At 43.8% G+C, this 12947-nt stretch overlaps 1 protein-coding gene across 3 annotated transcripts in view; it reads left to right on the top strand.

Moving 5' to 3' along the window:
- Window positions 1–12947, top strand: part of LOC109873238 (neurexin-2) — a 451394-nt gene that overhangs the window by 342061 nt on the left and 96386 nt on the right. The window contains exon 1 of one of the 3 annotated variants that reach the window (XM_031807880.1): window positions 570–2272. The exons of the other annotated variants lie outside the window; for them this stretch is intronic. Coding sequence (XP_031663740.1) covers window positions 1951–2272 — 322 coding nt within the window. The 5' untranslated portion in view covers window positions 570–1950. Of the gene's footprint in view, window positions 1–569; window positions 2273–12947 lie in introns of those variants that run through there. 3 annotated transcript variants of the gene reach the window in all.

The raw sequence follows: 12947 nt of genomic DNA, 5'->3' as shown, positions 1-12947 counted from the left end.
AATCAATTCCCTCTTCTGGCATCCCTTTCACCCTTGCACTTTCTCATCCGCTCTCCCTCTCATCTGGTGTGTTTATTCTGTCAACATAGTCCCTGTATCCTACCCATCACAGTTCCCCCTTCAACTCTCACTGAATCCAAATGTTCCTTATGGGAACATCATTAGATAGCGATGTATGATTAAGTTCCGTGCTACACATACTAGAAATTAATACAGAGCGAGAGCAAGTTAGGGATGGCTGCATGTGGTAATGCAAGAGCGAGGGCGACGCATGTCATCGAATTCTGACTGGAACTAAATAATTCAGCAGAACCAGGGACCAACCATTGTTTTCTTGGTCATGGGGGTATTGTCTGCATCTGGTACCTGAATGTATTGTCTGCTATTTTTAGATCTCCCCTCTCCCTATATTAACATTCCAAAGCCTCTTTATCCCAGGTACACCACCACAGAGACATGCACATCTGTCCTCCTGATGTAGCAGTTTTGACAGTTGAGCTGAAGTGGTCTCTTCCTCTGCAGTATCCTGCTTTTCTATGGCTTGGGGGTCTGTCTGTACATTGGCTGTAAATCAGTAGCCAGGGATGTGTATTTATTCTCACACCCCGTGTTCTGGCTTCTGTGTCTTTCTCTGCACTGTGGCTGCCTGCTCTCCCTCGCTCGCCAACCTCTCTCTCTCTCTCTCTGCCGCTCTCTCTCCCTCTCTCTCTTTCTTGCACACACAGAGACTCACTCTCACTCACACACAAACACACACACACACAGGAACCCGCTGCACCTCACTCTATCACAGTCTCTGACTATGCCTTCAGAAGAGCATTGCGCTGTGTGCTGTGCTCCCTCGTCAGTGAGCCCGTAGCGACCAGCTCAGGCTGTTACTTCTGATGTGCGTCTGGAGTCCAGGCTGTCCTGGGATTTCAGCCTTCCAGGATTCAGGGAGTCGATGCTCAAGCCACTGCTCCAGTTTTAATTAGCATGGATTTCGCCGTGGCAGCAGTCGGAGTCAACGTCTTCTCAGACATCTACACCGTTTCGGCGAGAAGGAATTTACTGCTATCATCCATATCCAGCTGCGTGTCATTGTCAATGTGAACATCCTGGAGAACGAAGAAAAGGAGAGGTGAAGGAAAATGCAGCAGTAGTCTGTACTTCATGCGCTTGGGCAGCAGGTGGAGGGTGAGGGGGACAAGGATGCGGTGTCTGGAGCGCTGACTGCTATCCCACATCTAGAGGTGTTTCTAGTGGTGCTCTGACCCGCCAGAGGTGACCATTCAGAGGGGTTTGGTCACTGGGAATGTTTATTTGTTGATCTTCTGTGTTTTTCTTTGACCGCGCCGCTGCAGCTCTTGCTCCCCTATTCCCGCCCTCTCCTCCCTCTCCTCCAACTATATGGAAACAAGAGAGTGCTGGATTCTGTATCTCCCTCCATCAGCTTGGATCTTTTCTTCCGAATGAAATGATCTTGTTTCCTGTGGGGAGGTCTCTTATCTGTTCCTCTGCAGTGTGGGGGCTTTCGTCTTATTGGGTACTAGTCTTAGCTGCCCCCTCCCCACTCTGTTTTGTCATACTTTAATTTCATAATGGAAATGTATATTTCTAAATTACTTGTGGATTCAGCATTGTGTCATCAACATGCTTTTTGATAGACATTTTGGTGCCTAGAGGCTGACCTTCTGGAAGATATTGTCTTGGGATGATTGCACATCACTGCTTGGTATTTAATCCTCAGTTCAACATACACGTCAACGTATCTCAACATGGTGTGAACAAACAGAAATAGGATTCTCACTCTGGGATTTCATTGTCAGACACAATAACAGGATTTTGTCTGTTTCACTTCCTCAGCAGTGGTTTTCCCCTCCAACCATTACTAAGGAGAGATCTGGTCATATCTTTACCATTACCCAGTCCCTAGGATTATGGAGGGAACAGGCTTGGCGGCCCACTGAGATGTCCTGTCTTCGTGGGGTGGGACTGAGAGAGGCCCTGGGGGGCCCCTGTGCCAATCTGGAGGTTATGGTGGTGGGGAGCAGACTCCCACCAGGGGGCCCTGAGCTGGGCCAGGGGTCAGGCTGGAGAATCCTGGGCCTAAGCTGCTGGTGGAGGCTGGCAATGTCGTTGGCCTTGCTGGCTGCACTCCCCATCCAGGCAGGGACTGCTCGTGTGTCTTCCAGCCTAAGCACCACGCACCATGTCCACCATTTCCACAATAAGCATGGCACGGTACCTATCGCCATCAACAGGATGCCTTTCCTCACCCGAGGAGGCCATGGTAAGGAAACGATCTCTCCTCATTATAGAACTGCTCTTACACGCTTCACACTCTGTCTCTTGAGTCTGGTCCATGTCCAAACAGTTAGTGGAGGAGTTAGTGGAGGAGTTAGTGGATGGTTTGGCTGAAGGTGTAGTAGAGGTTGCTGACCAGTAATGAAGACTGACTTGTCTTTACTCTGGTTTAGTGGTATGGATTGGTTCAGTGGTATGTGTTGGTAGAATTGTATGGGTTGGGTCATTGGTATTTGTTGGGTCAGTGGTATGGGTTGGTTCACTGATATGGGTTGGTAGAGTTGAATGGGTTGGTTAAGTGGTATGGGTTGGTTTAGTGGCATTTGTTGGTTCAGTGGTATGAGTTTGTTGAATGAGTTTGCTCAAGTAGACAATTGATAGCAAGGCTGTGGTGTTTTGTGAGGACAGTTATACTGGCAGGGCCTGGTAAGGCTTGGCATTCTCTATTTTTCTTCAACCTTATGGCAATTCACGATATATATACAGTGGGGAGAACAAGTATTTGATACATTGCCGATTTTGCAGGTTTTCCTACTTACAAAGCATGTAGGGGTCTGTAATTTTTATCACAGGTACACTTAAACTGTGAGAGACGGAATCTAAAACAAAAATCCAGAAAATCACATTGTATGATTTTTAAGTAATTAATTTGCATTATGATCCCCAATTAGAGACAATGATTACCAGCTTCATCTAATTGGGAATCATACAAATCACCAATAATAGCAAATAATTCTAGAACCCCACAAAGAAATAATAAACTAGACTAAAAAATGCTAGTCACGCCCTGCCCTACTCTACCATAGAAAATACAGGCTTTCTATGGTCAGGACGTGACACTTGAGTAAAAGTAAAGATAACATAATAGAAAAGGACTCAAGTAAAAGTAAAAGTCATCCAGTAAAATACTACTTGAGTAAAAGTTTTAAATATACTTAAGTATCAAAAGTAAATGTAATTGCTAAATATACTTAAGTATCAAAAGTAAAAGTATAAATCATTTCAAATTCCTTATGTTAACCAAACCAGGCGGCACAAACCTCCTACACTCAGATGAAGAATTTACTCCTATTTACAAACAAAGAATTTGTGTTTGTCAGATCAGAGGCAATAGAGACGACAGGGATGTTCTCTTGATAAGTACGTGAAGTGGATCATCTTCCTGTCCTGCTGTACATTCAAAATGTAACTAGTACTTTTGGGTGTCAGGGAAAATGTAGGACTTTAAAAGTACTTTAAACCACTGCTCTTTCTCAATGGCATCAGTATCTTCGGATCTGTACCGTCCCTTCCAGACAAAGTCAGATAAAGTTACATACTGTATACCCGAGACCCTTGACAATCGTATCAGATCAGACCTGTGACATTGTTTTTCAATTGTGGATCCGGACCAGCTTGGGTCCTGGATCGGGTCTCAGGTATTCGGGTACAGGTGGATCCGTGAAGACCTCTAGTTTGAACAGCATGCTAGCCTGTCCACTTTGTTCAGATGCTGAAGTCAAGTGGCTTACCTTATTCCTCAGAGTGAGAGCAGGTTGCCATTTCCTTATATAATTTTTTTTTTATGCTTATTGCATGTTTATGAAACAGACTGGACAGCTAGTAGAACAGTATTTGGCTAAGTTAACCTTGGAACCTTCTCCTCTATTACAATAAAACATTATGTCTCAATGTGTTTCGGTGTCCAGTTGACTCATTCTGTGGGGCCAAACCTCAGATGCAAATAGCGAGTTGAAACCGCTTGTCAGAGAGGAAGAAGTGATCTCTCATCTGTGTTGTTGTGTGTGAATGGTAGCGGGAGTGGCTTGGTGTGTGTGTGTGCACGTGTGTGTGCGCGTGTGTGTGCGTGTGCGTGTGCGTGTGTGTGTGTGTGTGTGTGTGTGTCAAGAGGGCGAAGCGAGAGGTTTCACTCTCGCCAAAATAAGCCCAATGTGTTTCTATGGGGTTCTTTTTGGAAGACATGAACATCTCGTCATTATATATAGATCTCTAGTGTAACGGGGAAGGCGCATACAGCACAGAAGGAGCGAAGGAGACGGTACCAAAAAGACAACATGAGAACAAGCGCACATAAAAAATACAAAATTAGAGCTTTGATTCTGCGATACAGGCATTTGCTATATCGTGCAAACAAATACATTTTAATGATATATTTTGGATATATTTCCCAGCCCAATGTTACGGCTTTCTTCCGTTGAAGGAGAGTCGGACCAAAATGCAGCGTGGTTAAATCGAGACATCTTTAATGAAGACAAAACACGATCAATACAAAAACAATGAACGGAACGTGAAAACCTATACAGCCTATCTGGTGAAATACAAAACACTGAGACAGGAACAATCACCCACCTACACACAGTGAAACCCAGGCTACCTAAATATGGTTCCCAATCAGAGACAACGAGAATCACCTGACTCTGATTGAGAACCTCAGGCAGCCATAGACTATGCTAGACACCCCTACTCAGCCACAATCCCTATACCTACTAAAACCCCCAATACCACAACACAACACAAAATAACCCCATGTCACACCCTGGCCTGACCAAATAAATATATAAACACAAAATACTAAGACCAGGGCGTGACACCCAAGGGCCAGGGCTGTGGTGTTTGAGAGGACGGTGATACTGGCAGGGCCAGGGCTGTGGTGTTTGAGAGGACGGTGATACTGGCAGGGCCAGGGCTGTGGTGTTTGAGAGGACGGTGATACTGGCAGGGCCAGGGCTGTGGTGTTTGAGAGGACGGTGATACTGGCAGGGCCAGGGCTGTGGTGTTTGAGAGGACGGTGATACTGGCAGGGCCAGGGCTGTGGTGTTTGAGAGGACGGTGATACTGGCAGGGCCAGGGCTGTGGTGTTTGAGAGGACGGTGATACTGGCAGGGCCAGGGCTGTGGTGTTTGAGAGGACGGTGATACTGGCAGGGCCAGGGCTGTGGTGTTTGAGAGGACGGTGATACTGGCAGGGCCAGGGCTGTGGTGTTTGAGAGGACGGTGATACTGGCAGGGCCAGGACTGTGGTGTTTGAGAGGACGGTCATACTGGCAGGACCAGGGCTGTGGTGTTTGACAGGACTGTGGTTGATATGACGGTGTGTGATGGATCCCTCATTAACCGTGCCGTGTGTGGACCAGCCGTAGTCTCTCTGCATCGCTGAACTCTTTCATGTGCTCATCAGTCTTGGTTGCCTTTTTCCCATGGCGCTGACTACCTGCCTTCATCCAGAGAATAGCTCATCCTGTTAACCCAGTCAGTAGTTTTAGATGCTATAAGGTCTATAAAGCCCCTCTGTGTATTCTGTATGGACTAGGAGTACATATCAATGTAATGGGATGAATTCTAATCCCATCAGTCCACGATCCTTCAGAGAGTGTTGAGGTTGTTACTCCAAAATAGTAATATGTTACCTATTACCTGTTACTTCTTTCAAGATTAACAAATTACTTTACTTATTACTCCCTGGGAAATGTAATTAGTTACACTACTCTTTATATTACCTTTGAGTTACACCTGCGCGTACTCACTCAATCTCAACGTTAAGTTACGTAGGCTTATACACCACCACAAGTAGCCTAATGATGACAGACACAATAAGCATCATTTCATCTACTACGTACCCAGCTACAAGCTTGTTCAGCTCTCCCTGGGTTACAGCCTGTCCTCCTGAATGATTAAAATCAAGCTTGGGTTGTTTGGAGGAGGTATGTCTACAGTTATCTTCAGCAGCAGTGGTCAGGCCTTGGGGGTCTTTCGCTACGAGTTTTGTTTTGGTGTGTTGCTTTTGCAGGGGCTTCAAGAGATCGGAGGTTTAGTTTCTACATTTTACATTCTTGTCATTTTATCATCCCACCAAATCAAAGTAATGGGACTACTTCCACGCTGAGAAACCATGTTTTAGACGCTTCTGCCATTTTTCATCTCCCTCACTACCGCAGTTAGTAGTTGTGCGTGTGTAAACAGGAAGTTGGTGAGAAGACAGTTGGAAGTTGGTGAGACTCCGGATGAAAACAATTAGAATCTGGGGGTGGGGAGGATTGTAAATATTGCCCCGACAGCGAGAGAATGATAATCTCCATGAATATTTATTTGGGTCAACAACTGTAATAGGAAGGGAATGATAACACAGGTATCAAAGTCATGAGGACATGTTCTTGATGAGTAACTGTAATGGTATGAGTCAAATTGGAACAGTACTCTGTTATATTACTCGCTACCGCAAAAAAAAACGTAATACTACCTTTGTGACGCGTTGCCCCCAACACAGATGGTTACACGTACCTGCATCAAAGTAGAGATCCACTGCACCATGACTATGGGGATTGTATCCATCAAAATGGAATGTGAATAGAATATGCACCGAACAAAGCCATTGCGCAGCATTTTCTAAACCTGATCTGATTGACGTAGTGTTCACACGATAAGCCTTATTTAAGTCAAATATCGTAAAACGAATCAAATGACGTCTTTAAAAAAAAAAAGTTTTTATTATTTTCTGCTGGATGTGTTATCATGTTGACTCGTTTTAACACGGAAAACACAACTAGCATGGGACAGCTGCAATCCATGCAGCTGTCCTAAGATTTTGTCGATGTTTCACTATTGATCCACACTTTACCGGGGAGTTGTCAAGTGTCCTCCATCCAAATTCCAAATGTTTCTCTGCACTTGTAATAGGACCATCAAGATGGTCTGTCTCTGGGAACGTTGTTCCCTGTTATATAGCTGTTATATTGCATGTCCAGCTTCTATTTAAGACTCACATTCCTCTCTTACAAAAAGACACCGATGCATTTTCTAGGGCCCTTATCTTGCAATAGCAGGTCGGAGAGTTGTAAAAAAGAGCTCAACATATGATGAATTACATCTGTGCTATTACAGCCATATTTTTCCACAACCCCACATTATCTGCTTGCCTTTGCAGAGAAATACTGTGACACAGGTTCAATGAAATAGAGCCTACAACGTTAAAAAGGTTTCATCAAAGCCAAGCAATTGCCAATACACTTTGTATAGGTCTGCATACTCTATGATTAGGGATTTCCCTGAGCTCTCTGTGTGGTTTCAACTCTCACTGCTCTTCGCTGTTTTAATCCAAGTACAAGTGCTCTATATTTAGCCAGTGGGCATGACCGTGTGTGGTAAAAAAAATAGATCATCATAAAAGCTCGTTTACAAAATTAACCCAGAACGCAATTATGTCATTCATTTGGAATGGATAACATTGCTGAGTTAATCATCAACAATAATATTAATAATTCATATATTTGCCAGATTTATGTACAATTGATTAACACTTGCGTGATTATCCCTTCCAAAACAGTTAGCAGAATATTTCTTCATAAAAAGTAATACCACATAATTGGAAGGAACGATTATACCTGGGATTCATCCTCTCAGATCAAGATACTGTACTTGCTCGCTCATCTCTCTCTCTCTCTCTCTCTCACACACACACACACACACACACACACACACACACACACACACACACACACACACACGTAACCATGTCTACTAAATGCACACAGGTACGAGGCAGATGCATATTATGTAGACTACAGTGTTGTAATGAGTGAGTCTGACTGGATGACGGCAGCAGGTGTCTGCTGTAAGGACGAGTGTGTTTCTGTCAAACAACGAGAAGCCCCTAACTCTGTCATCCATATGACAGGATGGAAACGCCACATAACATTTGGAACCATGCTGGATATTTACTGGTGCAATATGTATTCCCCCCAAAAGCCCTCCAACAATATGTCAATGCAGAAACATGCAGACTTTTGAGGCTTTTCCAGGATATGCTAGCACTGACCCACTTACCACAAGCATCAAGTCAATCTGGATGCTGGATACACCTCACCTCCTCTATCTGGCAATCTATCCTTCAAGTATTGTTGGCGTGTCCTTGCTGCCTTTTCTCCAGTACGGCCTTAGTGCCTCATGTGCCTGTCACTCAGAAGCATCTCCTTCAGACGTGCGAGGGAGTCATGTGCTCCTCATCCTCTACCCCCCTCCCCATTAGGATGCCTCTCCACCACCCTAATACTCAAAGCCCAAATGCACAGATGTAAGACTGCTGTTTGACGAGTGCATTAGCCCACGCCTGTCCCTGTTGGTTCAGCCTGGCTTGCAGTCGTGCATGTTGATCATTGGTTTCCATGCCTGTCCAATCACAGTTAGTGTGTGAGCGGAGAAGTTACCACAGCTCTTTGATGTAACCCCAATCAGTTGGGTGTGCTCAGGGAAGACATTAACCATGTAGCCCAGGTAGCCTGTCACATTCACAGATCCCCTCCTTCTTTGCTAGCCCTTGTTGATGGGTTATCCAGGTGCACTGATGTCAATGCTGACTGGTCAGATCCACAGCAGCACTGTAGCTACAGTACCACCTGTACTACCAAGTTTGTTGTTTTGATTTGGCCAACGGGTGGTTGTTGTCACACTTCTCTTGGGCCCTGGGGGCAATTAAGGGGCATTCCTCTGGAATTCTTTAATTTGGTATGTTCTTCACCATGCAAATTGTCAGAGCACTCTCTGTTGAAATGCTACACTGGAACACTCCCCCTCAGCGATTACGTTGTCTGGCAGCACTCCTCTTAGTTCACTAAGGGAGACTTGGGCAGTGAACGGCAAGATCAAAAATATCAAAGGTGTTCTCCAAATAATTTAATATAGACATTTTCGTGATTTCTTTTCTTCTCTCAGTTTGCAGTAATAAGGGATTTTTATAGATATACACTCTTAGAAAAAAAGGTGCTATCCAGAACCTAAAAAGAGTTCTACCTTTAACGTCTGCTTCCAGCTCACCCTCTCAAACACGTAGATCCCCTGAACGCAGCTCACTTTCCAGCCCACACTCTCAAACGCATAGATTCCCCAACTCACTCTCCAGATCCCAATCACCTAAATTCTGATTAGGTGATTAGGGGCGGCAGGGTAGCCTAGTGGTTAGAGCGTGTGACTAGTAACCGGAAGGTTGCGAGTTCAAACCCCCGAGCTGACAAGGTACAAATCTGTCGTTCTGCCCCTGAACAGGCAGTTAACCCACTGTTCCTAGGCCGTCATTGAAAATAAGAATTTGTTCTTAACTGACTTGCCTGGTAAAATTAAAATAACACCTGTATGCCATTGTCACACACTATTTAGTTCAGTTCTCTTTGCACCCCATCATTGTGAGGTATTGTTTGTTTTTGTGACACACTTCTATTCGGAGTGCTGGTTTTCCTGTAATTTACTCTTCCTGTGTATGAGCTTTCTAAATCATTTAAAGTAAATGTGATAAGAAATGTAAACATTTCTCTGCCGTAAATAACTTCTGAATAGGTTCATTCATTATATTGTGTTACAGTGTAATGTGCCCGTTCCCCATTATCCCTTTTTCTTTTTAATAGTAGAGCGATCATTCCAGTCCTTGACTCTGATTTGTTTTTTTCTGGTCTCTTAATTGCCATCTCATATACTCTATGGGAGTGGATGAAGTCCTTCTGCGTAGTCAGGAGGAAACAATGAAGGGACACTCCAACTCACATTTCATAGAATGCCACTTAAACGCAAACGCTTGATTTGAAGCGTGGCTTCTGGCAGATTCATTCCTATTCATTCGTTGACGCCGTATACAGGTGTTTACACAGACGAGCCGTTTTCCTGGGCCTCCATTCTGAGGACAGGTGTACTGTTTCAACTGATAAAATTGGAAGGACAACACTTGCGTCAAAATGTAGCTTTTTGTTACTCATGCCAATGCAATCAACAATGCAATGATAGTATTTTTTTTTACACTCATTGTTTGTCATGATGTCATGAGCACCAAGACACAAGCCAAAATGTCCATGTTAATAGATGTAAGTCCTTCCACCATTAGTGACACCGGTTATGGTTATAACACTTTATGAAGCACTTTATGAATCCATGATATTGTCATGGATTCACTGTATCGTAAGCATCAAGGGTAACCATATTCCTTTGCACATAAACCTCCAGCATACAGCCACATTCTTGTCATTTAATTTCAGGGGAAACGAGAATCTGCAAGGAAATGCTTTCAAATGGTCATTATTTTCAATATTAGTGCTGGGTTGTATTTCTCTGTGGCGTGTGAGCGTCAGCAGTGTTGAGGGATATTACCTCGGTCTGCCACATCTCTCTGCCTCCTCGCTGAAATGAAAAAGCCTGGGGCTTGTTTTGAGAGAGAGAAAGAGAGAGAGAGAGAGAGATATTTGTTTGTTTGTGTGGGTGGTAGTCGACCCCTGGTGAAAAAAAGAGCTGCATGCTGTGATCTCTTGACGGGTTAAGGAAGTCTCTTGGTATTCAGTTCCATTCTCTTCCACCTGCTGCTAAACCATTTCATTACTGCCCGTGAATGTCCTGGAAGTTGGTTGGTTCATGTAGAAATCACATATTATCCTAAGCTTGTTTTTTCTTCATTGGCAGCAGATGGGTTCCTTTCAGAAGCCTGGGAGGTGCACATGTTGGTAATAAATAGTAATGACCGAAGACTTTAACAAGGCGTTTAATGAAAGGACTTTGAAGTGAACTGTTGAGCCTGGGGTGATGTGGATTATAGTTCTTAACAGGACAGCGGAGGGAGAATGAACTGGCAGGACTGTTGGCATCTAAAAAGGTGAAAAGATTGCAAAGGAAGTCTTCATAGTGGGTCTATTGTTAAAGAAAACATGAAAACTGGAACAACCTGATGTAAGCGCCTTCAATGCATTTATTTCAGTAGCTGATGCCCTTTTTGTTGTTAATGTGTTAATATGGGTGGATGTGAATGTTGCTTTGTGTTAGAAACTGCAGTGGATTGAACACAAGGACCTTTCCAAGTCTTCCCTGATCCTCTGCGCCACTCCTGTTTCCCACTCATTATTCCCCTGACGGATTTAAGAATATCTCAGCATTCAACAAGACTTACCTCTTCTAGTGAAGGAGATTGTGAGTATGGACACACTCGCATAGTCAGTTACTCACCCACCTCACAGCTCTCCCCTTTCATCACACACACACACACACACACACACACACACACACACACACACACTCAGAGAATCAAACATCAAAGGCTTCTACTCTCCTCATAGTAGGTAGCTGCAATAGTTCGGGGGGGCGAGGTCATTAAAATAATACATTTAAAAAAACATCAAAGTGTGAAAATAAAACACATGTAAGTGATTATTTTAGTTGGACTATCCTTTCCTTGGGAGTGAAGAGACTGAAAGTGGAATATTCAGAGAGCCTGTAGACCTTGCAAATCTTTTGATCAAGGGCTTCCCTTCTAACTGCTACAGTTAATTTCATGGAAAGAGTCAGGGCATTTGATGAATTGATATCCCGTGTGAACACAAGGGACTGTTGCAGCTGCAGTACCACAGTGGTGGTGGTAGTGGGGGGGATATGACTTGTGAAGACATTAGAAACTATGCAACACACCGTAGATATGAATAGATTCCTTCTCCAAGTAAATGGGCTGATCGAGAAAGTTGTTGCAATGAATGAGCCACTGTGCTACTTTGATCAAACGATTACAGTTTCTATGAAACATCTTTAGATTGAAGAGAGATTTCTGCCTTATAGGAGCTGGTAACAGCTCATACTTACATTCGGAGCTATAAGAAACCTCATTCATTGCAATCCCTCTGGGATTATACAATTTTACAGATTAACAAGCACACTGCCAGTACAAGGTGGTTCAAGTGTGATTCATTTAACACGGGCACACACCAACACAGTTGTGAAAAAGGCACGAGAGTGCCTCTTCCCCATCAGGAGGCTGAAAAGATTTGGCATGGGCCCTCAGATCCTCAAAAAGTTCTACAGCTGCACCATTGAGAGCATCTTGACTGTTGTCTCTGCTACCGCACGGAAACAACAGGACCCTGAACAGCTTCAGGGTCCTGCATTGACCCCATTTTGCACTAACTCTAATGACACATCACATACGCTGCAGTTACTGTTTATTATCTAGCCTGTTGTCTAGTCACTTTACCCCTGCCTACAGTACCAGTCAAAAGTTTGGACACACATACTCATTCAAGGGTTTTTACTTTATTTTTTTTACTATTTTCTACATTGTAGAAATAATAATAATATAATAATAGTAAAGACATCAAAACTATGAAATAACACATATGGAATCATGTAGTAACCAAAAAAGTGTTAAACAAATTAAAATGTATTTTATATTATAGATTCTTGAAAGTTTGCCTTGATGACAGCTTTGCACACTCTTGGCATTCTCTCAACCAGCTTCACCTGGAATGGTTTTCCAACAGTCTTGAAGTTGTTCCCACATATGCTGACTGCTTTTCCTTCACTTTTCCTTCACTCATCCAACTCATCCAAACCATCTCAATTGGGTTGAGGTCAGGTGATTGTGGAGGACAGGTCATCTGATGCAGCACTCCATCACTCTCCTTCTTGGTCAAACAGCCTGGAGGTGTGTTGGGTCATTGTCCTGTTGAAAAACAAATGATAGTCCCACTAAGCGCAAACCAGATAGGATGGCGTATCGCTGCAGAATGCTGTGGTAGCCATGCTGGTTAAGTGTGCCTTGAATTCTAAATAAATCACAGACCTCTTCCTCCATGCTTAACGGTGGTAACTAACGCATGTGGAGATCATCTCTTCACCTACTCTGTGTGTCACAAAGACATGGCGGTTGGAACC

This window comes from Oncorhynchus kisutch, linkage group LG28, assembly GCF_002021735.2.
Source record: "Oncorhynchus kisutch isolate 150728-3 linkage group LG28, Okis_V2, whole genome shotgun sequence".
Taxonomy (NCBI): Eukaryota; Metazoa; Chordata; class Actinopteri; order Salmoniformes; family Salmonidae; genus Oncorhynchus; species Oncorhynchus kisutch.
This window is presented reverse-complemented; position numbering and strand designations above follow the sequence as displayed.